The sequence below is a fragment of the Delphinapterus leucas genome, chromosome X (assembly GCF_059928025.1).
Source record: "Delphinapterus leucas isolate spDelLeu-1000000601 "Yukka" chromosome X, BTC_Dleu_Yukka2, whole genome shotgun sequence".
Classification (NCBI taxonomy): Eukaryota; Metazoa; Chordata; class Mammalia; order Artiodactyla; family Monodontidae; genus Delphinapterus; species Delphinapterus leucas.
In genome coordinates, this window is record NC_143150.1 from 90,914,992 (window position 1) to 90,930,849 (window position 15,858).

Here is a 15,858-nt window from a genome sequence, read left to right on the forward strand (position 1 = left end):
GCCAGTGTTTAGTAGGTGTTCTGTAGGAGTTGTTCACATGTAGATGTATTTCTGATCTATTTGTGAGGAGGAAGGTGATCTCCACGTCTTACTCTTCCGCCATCCTCATTGTGTTTTCTCATTCGAGTTGAGATTTACCTGGTTCTTAGTATGACATCTTATTTTTTTTCCTGAACACAAGTGAAGCTCATATGTATTCTTCCCCTTTTCTTTGCTTTGATGTTTTTCTTTCTTTTTAAAAATTTTAAATTTTATATTGGAGTATAGTTGATTTACAATGTTGTGTTAATTTCAGTTGTACAGCAAAGTGATTCAGTTATAATTTACATATGCCTACTCTTTTTCAGATTCTTTTCCCATATAGGTTATTACAGAGTATTAAGTAGAGTTCCCTGTGCTATACAGTAGGTCCTTGTTGATTATCTATTTTATGTATAGTAGTGTGTATATGTTAATCCCAACCTCCTAATTTATCCCTCCCCCCCCACCTTTCCACTTTTGTAACCATAAGTGTGTTTTCTACATCTGTGAGTCTGTTTCTGTTTTGTATACAGATTCATTTGAATTAATTTTTAGATTCCACATATAAGTGATATCATATGTTATTTGTCTTTCTCCGTGTGACTTACTTCACTTAGTATGATAATCTCTAGGTCCATCCATGTTGTTGCAAATGACATTATTTCATTCTTTTTTATGGCTGAGTAATATTCCATTGTATATATGTACCACATCTTCTTTATCGATTCATCTGTCAATGGGCATTTAGGTTGCTTCCATGTCTTGGCTATTGTAAATAGTGCTGCAATGAACATTGGGGTGCCTGTGTCTTTTTGAATTATGGTTTTCCCAGGGTATATGCCCAGTAGTGGGATTGCTGGGTCATATGCTTGTTCTATTTTTAGTTTTTTAAGGAACCTCCGTACTGTTCTCCATAGTAGCTGTACCAATTTACATTCCCACCAACAGTGTAGGAGGGTTCCTTTTCTCCACACCCTCTCCAGCATTTATTGTTTGTAGACTTTTTGATGATGGCCATTCTGACTGGTGTGAGGTGATGCCTCATTGTAGTTTTGATTTGCATTTCTCTAATGACACTTGATTTTTTTTTTAGTATGTCCAGGACATTTTGGGTATTATATTATGAGGCTCTAGAATTTATTTGACTCTTATGTTTTATCAGGCTTTCTTTGACAGAGCTCTGTTTGGTGAAGGGAAATGTCACATCACAGGTGACATTTGTTATTGACAGGTGGGTTGGAAGTCCAAGTTCTTGCTTGCCCTCTTTTTTTTTTTTTGCCAGGGGACTCCTTGTTATTGTTCAGTGAGGGTGGGGGTTCCACCTCCCCACTAGGCTTCTGCTGATACCACCCTGGCTGGGAGGGGGTAGGCACCTCGTCACTGCTTCCCTTGGTATCCACTGTTACCGACAGGTAGGGGAGGAGAAGGCAGCTGTTATTTCCCAGCAAGGAAAGAAAGATACAGCACCCTATTAGGCTTTCTCTGACACCACCCTGGCAGGGGGCTGGGGCCTGGGGGTGCCTTCTTACAGTCTGACAAGTGTAGAAGTCTAGGCTTGGATCCACTTGGCCTTGCTGTTAGTCGTGGGGCTGGGGCTGCAGTGTTTTCTGTGTTTGGCTTGAGTAGAGCCATCATTGTCTGAAAGTTTTCTATCTTGCTAGACTGCCCCTTTCCTGGTCCTTTGACTAGAGAGAGCAGGCTTTCTTGGGGCAGTTTTTGTCCGTACCCATTGGCCTTTCTGGGTTGTAGCTTCTCCAGGACCTAGTCTAGGCTATATGAGGCTAAGGGATAACCCAGAGAACTCACTGCCATGTCATTTTTTTTTTTTTTGCCATGTCATTTTTTTAGGTCTCACGATCCTTAGCCAGTCTGCCTTCTTCATTCCACCTTTCAGAGTTTTCCTATGTTTTCTGGATAATGTCCAGAGTTTTCAGCTGTATTTAGCAGGAAGAATAGATAAAATTATATCTACTTCATCTCCAGAAGAGGAAGTCCTCATAATTATGATTTTTAAGACTTCACGTGGTTCCATGCATTTGTGCTGTTTTTATTTGTATATGTTGAATGACCCTAAAGGTTTATGCAAGTTATCACTTCTTTATTGTATATTTTATATTAAAAGAGACTCCCTTTTTGTTAATCTATTGTGCACCCTGGACCTTAATTTCCACCTCAATAATTATATTTCTAGACCTACTTTCATTTTCTTGCATTTGTCTGGGGTATTATATATTTTTAAAATCTTTATTGAATTATAATACAGAAAAGTGCACACATTATGCATGTTTAGCTTGATGATATTTTAAAAGACTGAACAAACCTGCACAACCAGCCACCTAGATCAAGAAATAAAACATTCCTAACATTCAAGAAGCCCTCCTGTGTTCCTTTCCAATCACTAACTTCCTTCCAAGGGGTATCAATATCCTAACTTTTAACAATATGGATTAGTTTTACATGTTTTTGAAATGTATAGAAATGTAATCATATAATATTGATTCATTGCTCTTTCAGGTCTGGCTTCTTTGGCCAATATAATGTTCATGAGATAAGATTTGTGCGTGTTGTGTATAGCAGTTGTTGATTCTCGTTGCTGTGTATTAATTCCTTGTATTAATAAAGGACAAGTTGTTTATCCATTCTAATGCTGATGGGCATTTGCATACTTTTCAGTTTTGAATAAAGCCACTGTGACCATCATCATACCTGTCTTCTGGTAAACATATGTTCGCATTTCTCTTGAGTAAATGCTTCGATGGAATAGCTGGGTCATAGGATATAAAGCATATGTTCAGCTTTAACAAATACTACCAAACAGTTTTCCAAAGTGTTTGTAGTATATTATGCTCCTAAAAAACAATTTATGAGTTTCAGTTGCTCTACAACCTTGCCAGCTCTTGGTTATTTTCAATCCTTTTCATTTAAGCCATTTCTGGTGGATGTGGATGAGTATCTGTAGCTTATATTTTCTTGCTAACTTATGAATTTGAGCATCTTTTCCTATGCTTATTTGCCATTTGGATATCTTCTTTGTGAAGTGTCTGATCCTTGTGTTCTTCTATCGTTCTTATTGATTTCTAGGAATTCTTAATATATTTGAGATATGAGTTGTTTGTCAGATACAGGTATTGCAATTATCTTCTCCCACTGTGGGATTTGCCTTTATGCTCTTAATTTTGTCTTCTCATGAACAGAGGTCCTTACTTTGAATGCAATCCAACTTAATAATCTTTTACTCTACCAGATATCAAAGCTTAATATGAAGCACATTAATTAAGACAGTGTAGTACTGGTCCAAGAATAGACAAATAGACCAATGGGAATACAGAGTTTGGGAATGGACTCCCACATATATGGTCACAAGGCAACCTGGAAAAAGGGTAATCTTTTTTTTTTTTTTTGCGGTACGCGGGCCTTTCCCTGTTGTGGCCTCCCCCATTGCGGAGCACAGGCTCCGGATGTGCAGGCTCAGCGGCCATGGCTCACGGGCCCAGTCTCTCCGCGGCATGTGGGATCTTCCCGGACCGGGGCACGAACCCGTGTCGCCTGCATTGGCAGGCAGACTCTCAACCACTGTGCCACCAGGGAAGCCCAAGGGGTAATCTTTTTAATAAGTGGTACTGGATCATCTTGACACCAATATGGAAGAAATGAATCTTGACCCTAACACATACCACACACCAAATCCTTCCTGGGAAGACTATAGATCTAAATGTGAAAGATAAAACAGTAAAACTTTTAGAAGAAAACATTAAACATCTTTATGACTCTGAGGTAGGCAACGATTTCCTAACAAGCCGTAACTAATGCTGACCATAATGGAAAGAGTAGCAAATAACATGGCATACTTCTGTCCAGTGCTTCATTTCACATCTTTGTCTTTTTGTTTTAGATGTGTGGCAACTGTATTTTTTTAACCCAATCCCATAGTCCTTATCTTTTACATCAGAATTCAGCTCATTCAATTTAGTTGAATTCTAATATATTTGATTTCATGCCTCCTATTATGTTTACTATTTATTTTACGTGGTTGATATTTCCTCACTTTCTCTTTTCCTTTTTTTTTTTTTTTTTTTGCTGGTTTGGTCATGTTTCTCTTAATTCCCCTCTAATTTCTTAATTTCTTATTATTTTGGAATTATAGTTTGGAGTTTTATCTTTATCAATTTCTGCTAGTAGTTGCCTTCACCTTCCTTACAAATGTGATTGTCTATATTTTCTCTATTTCTAAATCCAAATAATGTTTTAATATTATTTGGATCTAGTAAAAGAGATGCATAATTTTCCTCCTCCTCATTTCACTCAGTAAATTTCCCCAGGGTATTAAAATTTTTTCCACTTATTAATAGTAATAATCTTATTTGTTCCAGGTGCCCAATTACATACATTTTTCTTTACTCAGTTATAACTATATATCAATTGCAATAATCATTTCTCAAAATTGCTTTCCTCCAATTTTGAGGTTTCTGTTACTATTGAATTTACAATTGCTTAGACTATCCCCTTGAGTATTCTCCTGAGATTCTAATATTGGTATATAATGTTATAAGTGCTTGTATGTCTAAAATTGTCTTTTGCTCTAACGGAAGCATGGTATTCAGCTAGAGTGGGTTTAAAATTCTTGGATTGCAGTCCCTTTCAATAATTTGTAGATGTTTTCTTCTAATATGGCTCCTATTGTTGCAAATAAATCTAGTGCCATTGTGATCCCTTTCCATTGTAAATAACATGCTGTTTCTGCCTGGAAGCATTTTAAATTTTCTTTTTATTCTTTAAATTCAATACCAAACCAGATTTGGGGTTGATTTGGTTCCCCTGGGAGTAAAGGATTGGGAGGATTTCTGTGGGGGGGGCATCACGGAGTTAGAGTCCAATAGGATTAGATAATCCAGGGCCTATAGATGCTATTCATGTTGGGTCAGTGAGTGATAATCTTGGGAAATCCTTGAAGAAACATAATTAGAGACATATGTTGGTAAGTGATTGAGACCTCTGTAGAAATTCTTGAGGTTTTATAAGAGTTGGAGGTCTGAAGTCATCTAAAGTATCTGGAGTCATCAGTCAGTCCATGAGAGTTATTGATTGGGACACTGAGGTGGTGAAAGATTGATTGCAAGCCTGGGATTTTAAGTCTTTGGGAGACAGTTTTAGGAGCCCTATGGGAGTCATTGATTGGGACCTGTAGACATCGGTAATTGCAGGACTGTGTGAGTTAGTATGTGATGGACCGGAAGGTCTATATTTGAGGGGTTTATGGGAGTCATTGACTCTACATATGGGCTGTGAGTTATGGAGTCCTATAGGAGGTCAGGTTTGGATCCAGGGGGCATTGAGCAGATTAATAGTTGATTTTCTATTGAGGTTGTGTTGCCTGTGTTGGTGATTATTTGAGGAACCTATGGAAACCAGTTGATGGCACCATTTGGGACACAGTTTTTGTCAAGCAGTGTAGGTTACCGATTTAGGAGCCTGTGCAGACATGCTGACTTTCAGGGCCAGATGGGAATTGGGAGAGAGGGGGCAAAGAGTTTATGTTTTCATCTTTGGCAGAAGAGGGTGGGTGGGCTCTATAAGTTGCCCAGAATGTGCACTGAATTTTACAGACGCTTGGTTTATCACATGTGACATGTCATCCTTCAGCCAGAGCACTTTAAAGGCAGCAAGAAACAGAAATAATGTTTATTGTGATTCTTCCACGTATAGAATACCATATGGCACAGTAGTTAAGAAAATGTACTTTGGAGCTAGGCAGACCTGGGTTTGAATCCCTGTCCTTCCCCCTAATCTAAGAGATCTTGGGGCAAATTTCTTAATATTTATGAACAGCTCTATCTGATGGTAAATGGGAATAATAGCAAAAGTAATGCCTAGTTCATAGGATGAGTGTGAAAATTAAATGAGGTACCGAATAAAACATTCCTTGCACCTTATAATAACAGCAATATTTAATATCAATGGAGTGTGTTCCTGATGCCAAATAGGAGTGCTTTTGAAGCATCATGTCATTTAACTCTAACAGCCCTATGAGATGGGTGTTTTCATCCTCAGTTTTTTGTTTGTTTGGTTTTTTTTTTGCTGTACGCGGGCCTCTCACTGTTGTGGCCTCTCCAGTTGTGGAGCACACGCTCCGGACGCACAGGCTCAGTGGCCATGGCTCACGGGCCCAGCTGCTCCGCGGCATGTGGGATCTTCCCAGACCAGGGCACAAACCCGTGTCCCCTGCATCGGCAGGCGGACTCCCAACCACTGCGCCACCAGGGAAGCCCCCATCCTCAGTTTTAAGGTGAAGAAACTCAGACTAAAGTGGCTTTCCCAGATTCCAGCTAGAATGCAAAAGAGCTGGAATTCAAACTCTCATACGTTTTACACCAAATCTCATGAGTTTTTTTTCCATATTGTATGCTAATACTTGGTGTTGATTACTGAACTTTTCTCTTCCACAGTATCCAGTGTTGTAAACTGTACTTTGGTGCCCCCAGGAAGCATTTATGGGGTGAATGCTGAATGACTGACCACGTGGACACTGTCTTTCCAGGTTTCTTGGAGTCTCTGCGCAGCCCCTGGGCCAGACCCCGTAGTGAAGGCTGCAGGATCTTCCTTCCAGCCCCAGAAGCTCTGGCTGAGTCCACGGACCCGCCTGGCCTCAGGGTACCGGGAAAAGCGGAGTTGTCAGCAGGAGAGCCTGAGGGTTGAGGCTCAGCGGGACAATGCCAGCCAACCGGAGCTCTCCCCAGTGGTCCCCAGCCCTGGCTGCAGAGGGACATGGCAGTGTGTGTGAGGTGAGGAGAGACAGGGCTCAAGGGACAGGAGTTTATTCAGTGAGGAGATGGCCCCGACCTGTCACTAGGGACTCAGGGCAGGGGCAAGTGTGTCACAGGAGGGGCAAATTCCAGACTTGGTGTCCCTGAGACAGGTCACCATCCTCCTGCTGCGTGAGCACCATGTGGCTGGTGTCCCACATCCAGAGCCCTTCCTGTTTCAGTGGAAAATGTGATGCAGCCGATGGAGGAAAGGTGGGTTGGGAGGGTCAGCCCCACAGCCTAGAGGAGGGGAGGCAGCTCCCTGCAGGGCGTCTGCGAGCGAGGTCTGGGTGGGGGTGACCACCGGCCCCAGCCAGGGAGACGCTACCCCCTGACGCCCAGCACAGGCCCTTCAGTCCTCACTGGCTCTGTGCACACACTCAGCTGATCCCTACCAGAGCCTGCTTTCCCCTGATCCTTGGGGACTTGGTGATTTCTCCTCTATCCTGATCTAGGGCAGAAAAATCCCCTTTCTTTGGAACTTAGAGAATGGCAGGGTAGTAGGGTGACCACAGTCTCTAGGGCCCCTCTGCTTCCTCCTCCTCTCAAAGATGAGTAAAGTGGCCTGAGAAGGTACATGACTTGCCCAGGCCTCTGGGATTGTGAGTGACAGCAGTGGACTGGAACCTTGTCTCCTGACCATGTCTTCCACCCTCACCACACAATAGCCAAGACCAAGTTTCCCACTAAAAGTTCCCCTTGAGATTCTGTAAACAGAGCAAGATGATGAGGGAGCCAGACCTTGCCCCACAGCTCCCTCTTTCTGACTGTCCTGTGGATGCTGTCACCTCTGGGGACAGGCTCCTTGTCACAGGGGCTCAGGGTCATGTGGTCATTAGGATAATATTAAACTTTAAAAAATTATTTTGATGTTTACTATTTCATTATTTCACAATATAATGTTAGAAAATACAGGTAAGCAAATACAAGAGAATAAAACATTACTTATAATTCCAGCATTAGCCAAAGTTAATCATTGTTAACATTTAGCTATAGTTCCTTACAGTTTTTTTTTCCTTTGTATGTACATGTATGTGGGTATACATGTGGGGCTGTGAGTGTACATACATACCACACACATATACATTATATAGCTCAAGTTTAAAAATGAAATCATAGTATTTGGTTGTTTCCTTTTTAACTTGGCAGTTTAATATAATTTTCTAGGCAGTAAATATTTTTCTTCACACACACGTGATGCATAGGATAAACTATATCCTATGGATAAACTATATTTAATTTAACCAATCCACTATATGTGAATTTAGGGCGTTCTAGGTTGTCTGTTGTGATGAAAACTGCTATGGTGAAATTCTTACACTTAAATCTTTTTGCCCAAGTCACTGAAATTATATTTTGAGTCAAAGGTATAGGGACATTGAATGGTAAATGAATTGCTGCCTAACAGTAGGGCACTTCCACTCTTGGAAAATTGTCCTTGTCCAGGCTCTTCTCCATCATACCAGTCACAGACCCACAGGTTGGGGCCACAACAATGTGGTCCTCCCAAGTCCTTCTGCACATGGCCTCTTGCCCAGCCAATGTGTGGAAATTTCTAGACGAATGATTCTGATCTCTGCAAGGCACATTTCTCCATTCATGTCTTCCTTCCCAACCATAGACCTCTGCCCATTTGCAAGAAGAGATGGAAATGACCAAGCCCTAGTAAATATTATTTATTCACGTATTTATCTGTTAGGTTCTTAGTTTTTTCATTAGATGTCAGACAGCAGGGAATGGGAAGAGATACCAAGGAACCAATAAAAATGTCCCCAGGGGTGAGGAACAGCCAGTTGGGCTAAGAAATAGTGGCTGAAGCTGGAAAACAGGCAGAAGTGTCAGTAAGAGAAAGAGGGATGAGGAATAGCCACAGGGAACAGCTGGAGGGACCATGTTGCACTTATTGGAAATAGAGGATAGCCAAGGGGCCCAGGGGACAGGTGGGAAATCAGTGGAACAAACAGAGGAAATGGGAAACAAGAGCCAGAGGCCAGGAGCAGCAGAGAGACCAAGAAACAGTAGTTGGGGCTGGAGAAGTGTTAATAGTGGGGAGAAAGGAAGAGCCAGAGGATATGAGAACAATTAGAAGGATCTCAAAATGGGAGGAGGGACCAGGAAATAGAGGAACCAGATATCAACCAGAGGGAAGAGGGACCATCCACAGGGACAAGGAAACAGAAGAATCAGCTAAAAGGAAAAAGCAAAAAGGTTTGGTGTACTGGGTAAGAGCCTGCCAGACAAGCCACTTCAAGAGGTACCAGGGGTCAGAGGAGAATCTGAGAGGATGGGGAAAGGCAGAGATACTGGGGAACAGAAATGGGAAATGGGAAAGATGAGCCTGGGAAATGCAGCAGCCAGAGGAAGCTAGGGACCAGCTGCTGAGGCTGTAGAACAGGTTGGAGGGGCAGGAAAGGGACAGACCCATGGGACAGTTGGAGAGGCAGAAGGACCTCTGAGGATGAGGAGTAGCCAAGGGCACCAGAGGCAACAAGGAACAGTTGTAGAGGTTGGGGAGTAGCCAGAGGGAATAGCAAAGTGGACATCAAAGATATATCTGGTTTGGATAGCAGCCTGTCTGACCTGGGAACAACTAGAGGGACTAGAGAACAGCTGGAAGGCATAGTATCCATTCCCGAAGCCAGAGGCCCCATGTAGTGGGCACTGGGGTTAAGGGACAGTTGCAGAAGCCAGAGAGAGTCTGGGGAGCATCCAGAGCTCCCTGAGATAGGGCAATAGGGGCTTCATGGGATGTGGAACTTCACTGCTACAACAGGGAAAGTCCTAGGCAAACTGGGACAGTTGGTCACCCTGCCCAAGAAACAGCCAAAGGAGCCAGTCAAAAGTCACATGTAATGCAAGTGATGCAGAAGGTGAAAGTACAGAACCCAGCTGTGGCACAAAGCACACAGAAGTAGTATATGTTGATGATCAAGAGCCTAGGCTAGGAGCCAGGTAGACCAGCACTTCACAGACAGTGGTCCATGGACCAGATGCAGAGCACCAGATGAGAGCATATTAGAAATGCATTCCAGGACTGCCCAAGGAGCAGGGAAGAATTGGGTCTACAAAGAAGTCAGAGGAGTCAAAGGGCAGTCAGTCTGTGTCAACTAGAAGGAATGAGAAAGGTTCATCAGGACCAGGGAGCAGCCAGATGGACTAGGGTGCAACCAGAATGGTGCCACAGACTAAGGATCAGCTAGAGGAATAGCTGTCAAAGGGAACACAGGACAGTCAGAGGCATCAGGGATCAGTCAGAGGGAAGAAGAAACAGGAGGCATGGAACAATGGAACAAGGGACAATCAGAGGAAGCAATAAACAGAGGCATCAGGAAACAGACCAGGGGACAGTCAGAAATAACAAGAAACATTTAGAAGGAACAGTAAACAGAGGGATGAAGGAAGAGTCAGATGGGGACCATGCAGAGGGAACAAGAATCAGGAGAGGGAGCAGGGAGAAGTTAGGGGACAGGAGTGGGTAGGGTAAGCAGGGAAAGCCAGAGGGAGGAGCATGGGAGCAGGAAAGACTAGGGCACCCCCAGCCCCAGGCGAGGGCACAGTGAGCTACACTGCATACTTTCAGGCAGCCTAGTAAGTGCCCTAGGAGCCCTCCTGCTAGGCTGGGATAGGGTTTAGAAGGGCAGGGTTATATCACAGGAGGTGATGGAGAAGTGTGCTGGGGCAGGAGTGAGAGCAGCCCTTGGGGACTGAGCCCCAAGCCGGCTGCAGGGTGGGACAGAGCAGATGGCCAGGGACAGAATGGGCAGTGAGTGGCCAATCCTGGCAGCACAGCATTCCCTTGGGGTGAGAGTGCAGAATGTTTTGGGACTGAGACATTGCTGTGTGGTTCACTGGCAAGCTGTCAAGAGCTGGAGTGGGGATCCTCACCTAGGATGAGGGAGTCCTTGTAAGTGTCCTGGTGGTGGCAGAGACACAGGCCATCCTCCATGGTAGAAATGGGCCATAAAACCGAACCTTTTTGTATGTGGCTGCTGAGGCTAGAATCTGGGTGGTTCTATATTAGCAACTTTGTATCCAAGTCACTAGCTCCAAAATCCCTCTCCATCACATCACATAAGCCTACCCAGCCAGGGTGGAGTCCAAAGTGAAAGGGATCAGAGGGGCATCTGTGCCTGGCATGGTCTTTTTACCCTTTCCCTGTGTGACTCCCAGGGAGGGAGAGACAGATGAGTGTGGTCTTTTGTCCACCAGCTTGGGCTGTCAGAGTTGTTAAAATATTTAACAATGTCTGAAAAAGTATATATATATATATATATATATATATATATATATATATATATATCTAAATCACTTTGCTGTACATCTGAAACTAACACAACATTGTAAACTAACTATGCTTCAAGTTTTATTTTATTTTTTAATTAATTAATTAATTTGTTTTTGGCTGTGTTGGGTCTTCATTGCTGTGCGCAGGCTTTCTCTAGCTGTGGCAAGCGGGGGCTACTCTTCGTTGTGGTGCACGGGCTCTCGGCACGTGGGCTCAGTAGTTGTGGCTCACAGGCTCAAGAGCACAGGCTCAGTAGTTGTGGTGCATGGGCTTAGTTGCTTTGTGGCATGTGGGATCTCCCCAGGTCAGGGCTCAAACCCATGTCCCCTGCCTTGGCAGGAAGATTCTTAACCACTGCGCCCCCAGGGAAGCCTGCTTCAATTTTTTAAAATGGTAAAACAAAGTTTTTAAAAAATGTTTACCAGTGCCAAATGATAGAATATTTTAATTTTCCCATACTGGTTGGCAAACAGCCACTCCTCCCCGCCACCTGAGGCTCCTCCCCTGTGTCACCTACACACCTGCCAGTCTGTCCTGGGGTCACTGGCAAGAGAGCAAGGATCAGGAGGATGGGCAGGCAGAATGAGAGCTTCCCTCAAGCCTGACCCCAGGGCTTTCCCTGGGTTAGTGCCCTTGTGCAGTGAAGGGGAGTAGGTCAGACATGCTGCTAGAGGCTCAGGTGGAGGTCCTGCTCTCAGCAACCCTTGGGGCTGTGCTCAGGAGAGCTAGTGGATGGAGAAGTGCTGGGCACCACCCAGTGCTTGTGGATCTGCCCCCGGAGCTGCTGGTGGTGGAGCAGATACTGTGAGTTCCATGCCTGCTCTGTGCCCCTGAACACTCACTAATAAGGGCCCCCAAAGAACAAAGGTCTTTCAATGAATAAAGGTTCCTCATTTCCTCACAGTTGAATCACTAGATCTTGTCTTTGATACTTAGGGCATTTTTTGTGTTGTTTAGGAAATCCTCACCTACCCCAAGGCCTAAACAAATATTTACCTATATTTTCTACTAAGAGTTTTAAAGCATTAATTCTTTTGAAACGTTTGATTCTTTTGCCCTTCACCCAGAACCACTAATTGTTAACATTTTGCCACATTTGCTTTCTCTTCTCAATTTATGTATATATGTATGTATGTATGTAGTGTATACACACAGAAATATTTAAAACTTTATTTTCTGAACCAGTTGAGAGTAATTTGCAGACATAATTCCCCTTTACCCTTAAATACTTAATGTGTATCTCTTAAGAACAAGGACATTCTCTTACATAATCACAGTACAGTTATCAAAATCAAGAAATTGCACATTGATCTAGTACTATCTGATATTTGATGAGTATTATCTAATTACCTAATGAGGTGAAAAACTCGGCCTCTGTGCACCAGTGCCAAATCGAATCTCAGAGACAGAGTTTTGGGTGAAGTAGAGAAGAGTAGCTTTATTGCTTTGCCAGACAAATGGGGACACAGTAGGCTCCTGCCCCGAAAAACTGTGTGTCCCAACCTGGGAGGATTGGCTGAGGAGTTTTATAGCAATGGTTCAAGAGCAGGCTTGCTGGTAAGGATTAGAGTGTGTGCAGGGCCTGCACTCCTTTAATCTGGTCTCAGGTAGTCTCTTGATGAGCTTCTCTGGTTCCTTTAATCTGGCCTCATGCGGTCTTCTCTGGAATGAAGAATGCTAACACCTTCCATTTGTTGGGGGTTTTAGTTCTGCAAAGAGCTCAAAGATATTATGTGTATCCCTTGAGGAGGAACCAGGACCCTGCCCCAAGGCTGCACTATTGTTTCTTGGCTGCTTCTCCTTTGTCTCTGCATCCCCTCCCTTAACTGATTAGCAACTGTTCAAATCTGCCCTTTGGAAGTCAGGGAAGGTCATGGAGGCTGGAATCTATTCCCTACAAACAAGAGATGTGGGACAGGGAGTTCCCTGGTGGTCCAGTGGTTAGGATTCCAGGCTTTCACTGCCAGGGCCCAGGTTCAATCCCTGGTCGGGGAACTGAGATCCCACAAGCCATGCAGCATAGCCAAACAAATAAATAAATAAAGACCAAAATCTTGAAAAAAAAAAAAAAAAGGACAGGGGACAGAAAGGCTTCCATGCCCAGGAGCCCCACAGGGTCCTGCTCGGTTTCACTAACATACAATTTGTAAATAATTTTCCCAGTTGTCACAATAACATCCTTTATAGTATTTCCCCCGATCCAAGATCCAATCCAGGCTCATGTATTATGTTTAGTTGTCATGTCCCTTTACCCTTTAATCTGAAACAGTTCCTTAGCCTTTCCTTGACTTTCATGACACCATTTGGAAGAATGTCCCTCAATTTGGGTTTTTTTTCCTGCTTCCTCATAATTAGATTCAGGTTTTTCATTTTTGTCAAATATCACAGAAATGATGCTGTGTTCTTCTCAGTGCCTCACATTGGCAAGAATTCAATACCAATTTGTCCTTTATTGATAATGTTAACTTTGATCACCTGGCATCTGTCAGGTACTGTAAAGTTACTATATTTCTCTTTGTAATTAACAACTAGGTTGTGGGGAGATACATTGAGACTATGTATACATTGAGACTATTTCTCATGCTTTTGTCCGCTGATTGTAGCATCTAGCAATGATTCTTGCCTGTAACAATTAATTACGGTGCTATTTCCCTAATGGTGTTTTTCTAATTCCATCATTTCTTCTATATTGATTAGTTGGCATTCTCCTATAAGGAAAAACATTCCTTTCTCTGACTGCTGAAATGACAATTATATGCCAGGCACAATAAGCACACCTTAAGTTACCATTTGTCACTAATAGGAACTAGAGCTTCTTGGAGATATGACTGACTCCATGGTTGGAACAGAGAAAGTACAAAATGATTCTGGAAGAACTCATTGTGCTGGGAAGTAATGAAGCACTCAAAAGATGGGAACATGTCAAAATGACACAGGAGCCACTTTGAAGGAGCTCCCTCTGGTCAAATCTGGGACAATATGAGTAGCAAAAGAAATCATAATAGTAATAGATTATCATCTACTGAATAAAGTAGGAAGTGACCAGACCCTATAATACATAGGTAGGCAGATAGAGAGGAAAGAAGTGAATTCCCCCCCTTTTTTATCTTTTTTCTTGGCTGTGCTGCACGGCTTGCTGGGTCTCAGTTCCCCGACCAGGGATTGAACCCTGGCCACAGCAGTGAAAGTGCCGAATCCTAACCACTAGACCACCAGGGAACTCCTGTGAGTGCTCCTTTTTAATAGCATCTTGATCTTTTTTGCTGTGTCCCCTACTCCAATCTTTCTGAGGATAATTTAGTAGTTTGTTAAAACTTTTTATTTGGAAATAATTATAAATTTATAGGAAGTTGCAAAGATGGTACAGAGAGGTCTCATGTAACTCTTTACCCAGTTTCCCCTAATGATTACATCCTGTGTCACTAGAGTACAATTATCACAAATAGGAAATTGACATTTCTGTGGTGTGCGTGTTGTTCTCTGCCATTTTACACATGTGTAGATTCCTGTACAATAATCCAGATACAGAACTATTCCATCACCACATAGGTCTCTACTGGTGTTGACGTTTTACCAGTTAGAGTGAAGTGTAGAAAACTTAGCTCCCTTTAAGTCCCTTTACCCTCACCAGTTACAATTGTCTTAAATATTTCCTCTACATACATGGAGATCCACATCATAAAAATGTTATACTTTTTACTTTGACCTTCAAATATAATTTAGAAAACTCAAGAGGAAAAGGAAAGTCTATTGTATTTAATCATATTTTTTCTCTTTCCATTTTTCTTCTTTCCTGATGTTCAAAGACTTCTTTTACCATCTCCTTTCTGTTTAGAGAACTTCCTTTAAGCCATTCTTTTAGGGTAGGTCTGCTGACAACAGATTTTCTTAGTTCTCCTTCTTCTGAGAATATCTTGATTTCCCCTTCATTTCTTCTTTCTTAGTAACAGCTTTATTTAGATATAATTCACATACCATAGTTTACCCATTTAAAGTGTCCAATTCAGAGACTTCCCTGGTGGCACAGTGGTTAAAAATCTGCCTGCCAATGCAGGGGACATGGGTTCAAGCCCTGGTCCAGGAAGATCCCACATGCCGCAGAGCAACATGTGCCACAACCACTGAGCCTGCGCTCTAGAGCCCATGAGCCACAACTACTGAGCCCGTGTGCCACAACTACTGAAGCCCATGTGCCTAGAGCCCATGCTCCACAACAAGAGAAAGCCCATGTGCACCAACAAAGACCCAACACAGCCAAATGTAAAAATAAATAAATAAATTTATTTTAAAAAATAAGTGTCCAATTCAATGTTTTTTGTATGTTTATGGATATGTGCAACCATCACTATAATCAATTTTAGAACATTTTCATCACCTCAAAAAGAAACCCCATACCCCTAAGCCATCACTCTGCCCCACCTCACCTCCCTGCCTCCTCCAACCCTAAGCAAACATTAATATGCTTTCTGTCTCTACAGACTTTACTCTTCTGGACATTTCACATGAATGGAATCACATAACATGTGATCTTTTTGTCTGGCTTCTTTGACTCAGCATAATGTTTTTAAGGAGCTCCCTCTGGCTAAACCTGGGACAATTTGAGTAGCAAAAGAAATAATGATAGTAATATGTTATAACCCACTGAATAAAGTAGGAAGTCACCAGTCCATAATAGGTCAGCAGATATATATGTAGGTAGGCAAATAAATAGGGAAGAAGTGTAGCATGTACATGTAGTAACATGTATCAGTA

At 42.7% G+C, this 15,858-nt stretch overlaps 1 protein-coding gene across 1 annotated transcript in view; it reads left to right on the forward strand.

The window, feature by feature from the left end:
• ZNF41 (zinc finger protein 41) overlaps positions 1-15,858 on the forward strand; it is a 58,939-nt gene that overhangs the window by 23,545 nt on the left and 19,536 nt on the right. The window contains exon 2 of the mRNA XM_030764228.2: positions 6,557-6,800. Coding sequence (XP_030620088.2) covers positions 6,729-6,800 — 72 coding nt within the window. The 5' untranslated portion in view covers positions 6,557-6,728. The remainder of the gene's footprint in view (positions 1-6,556; positions 6,801-15,858) is intronic.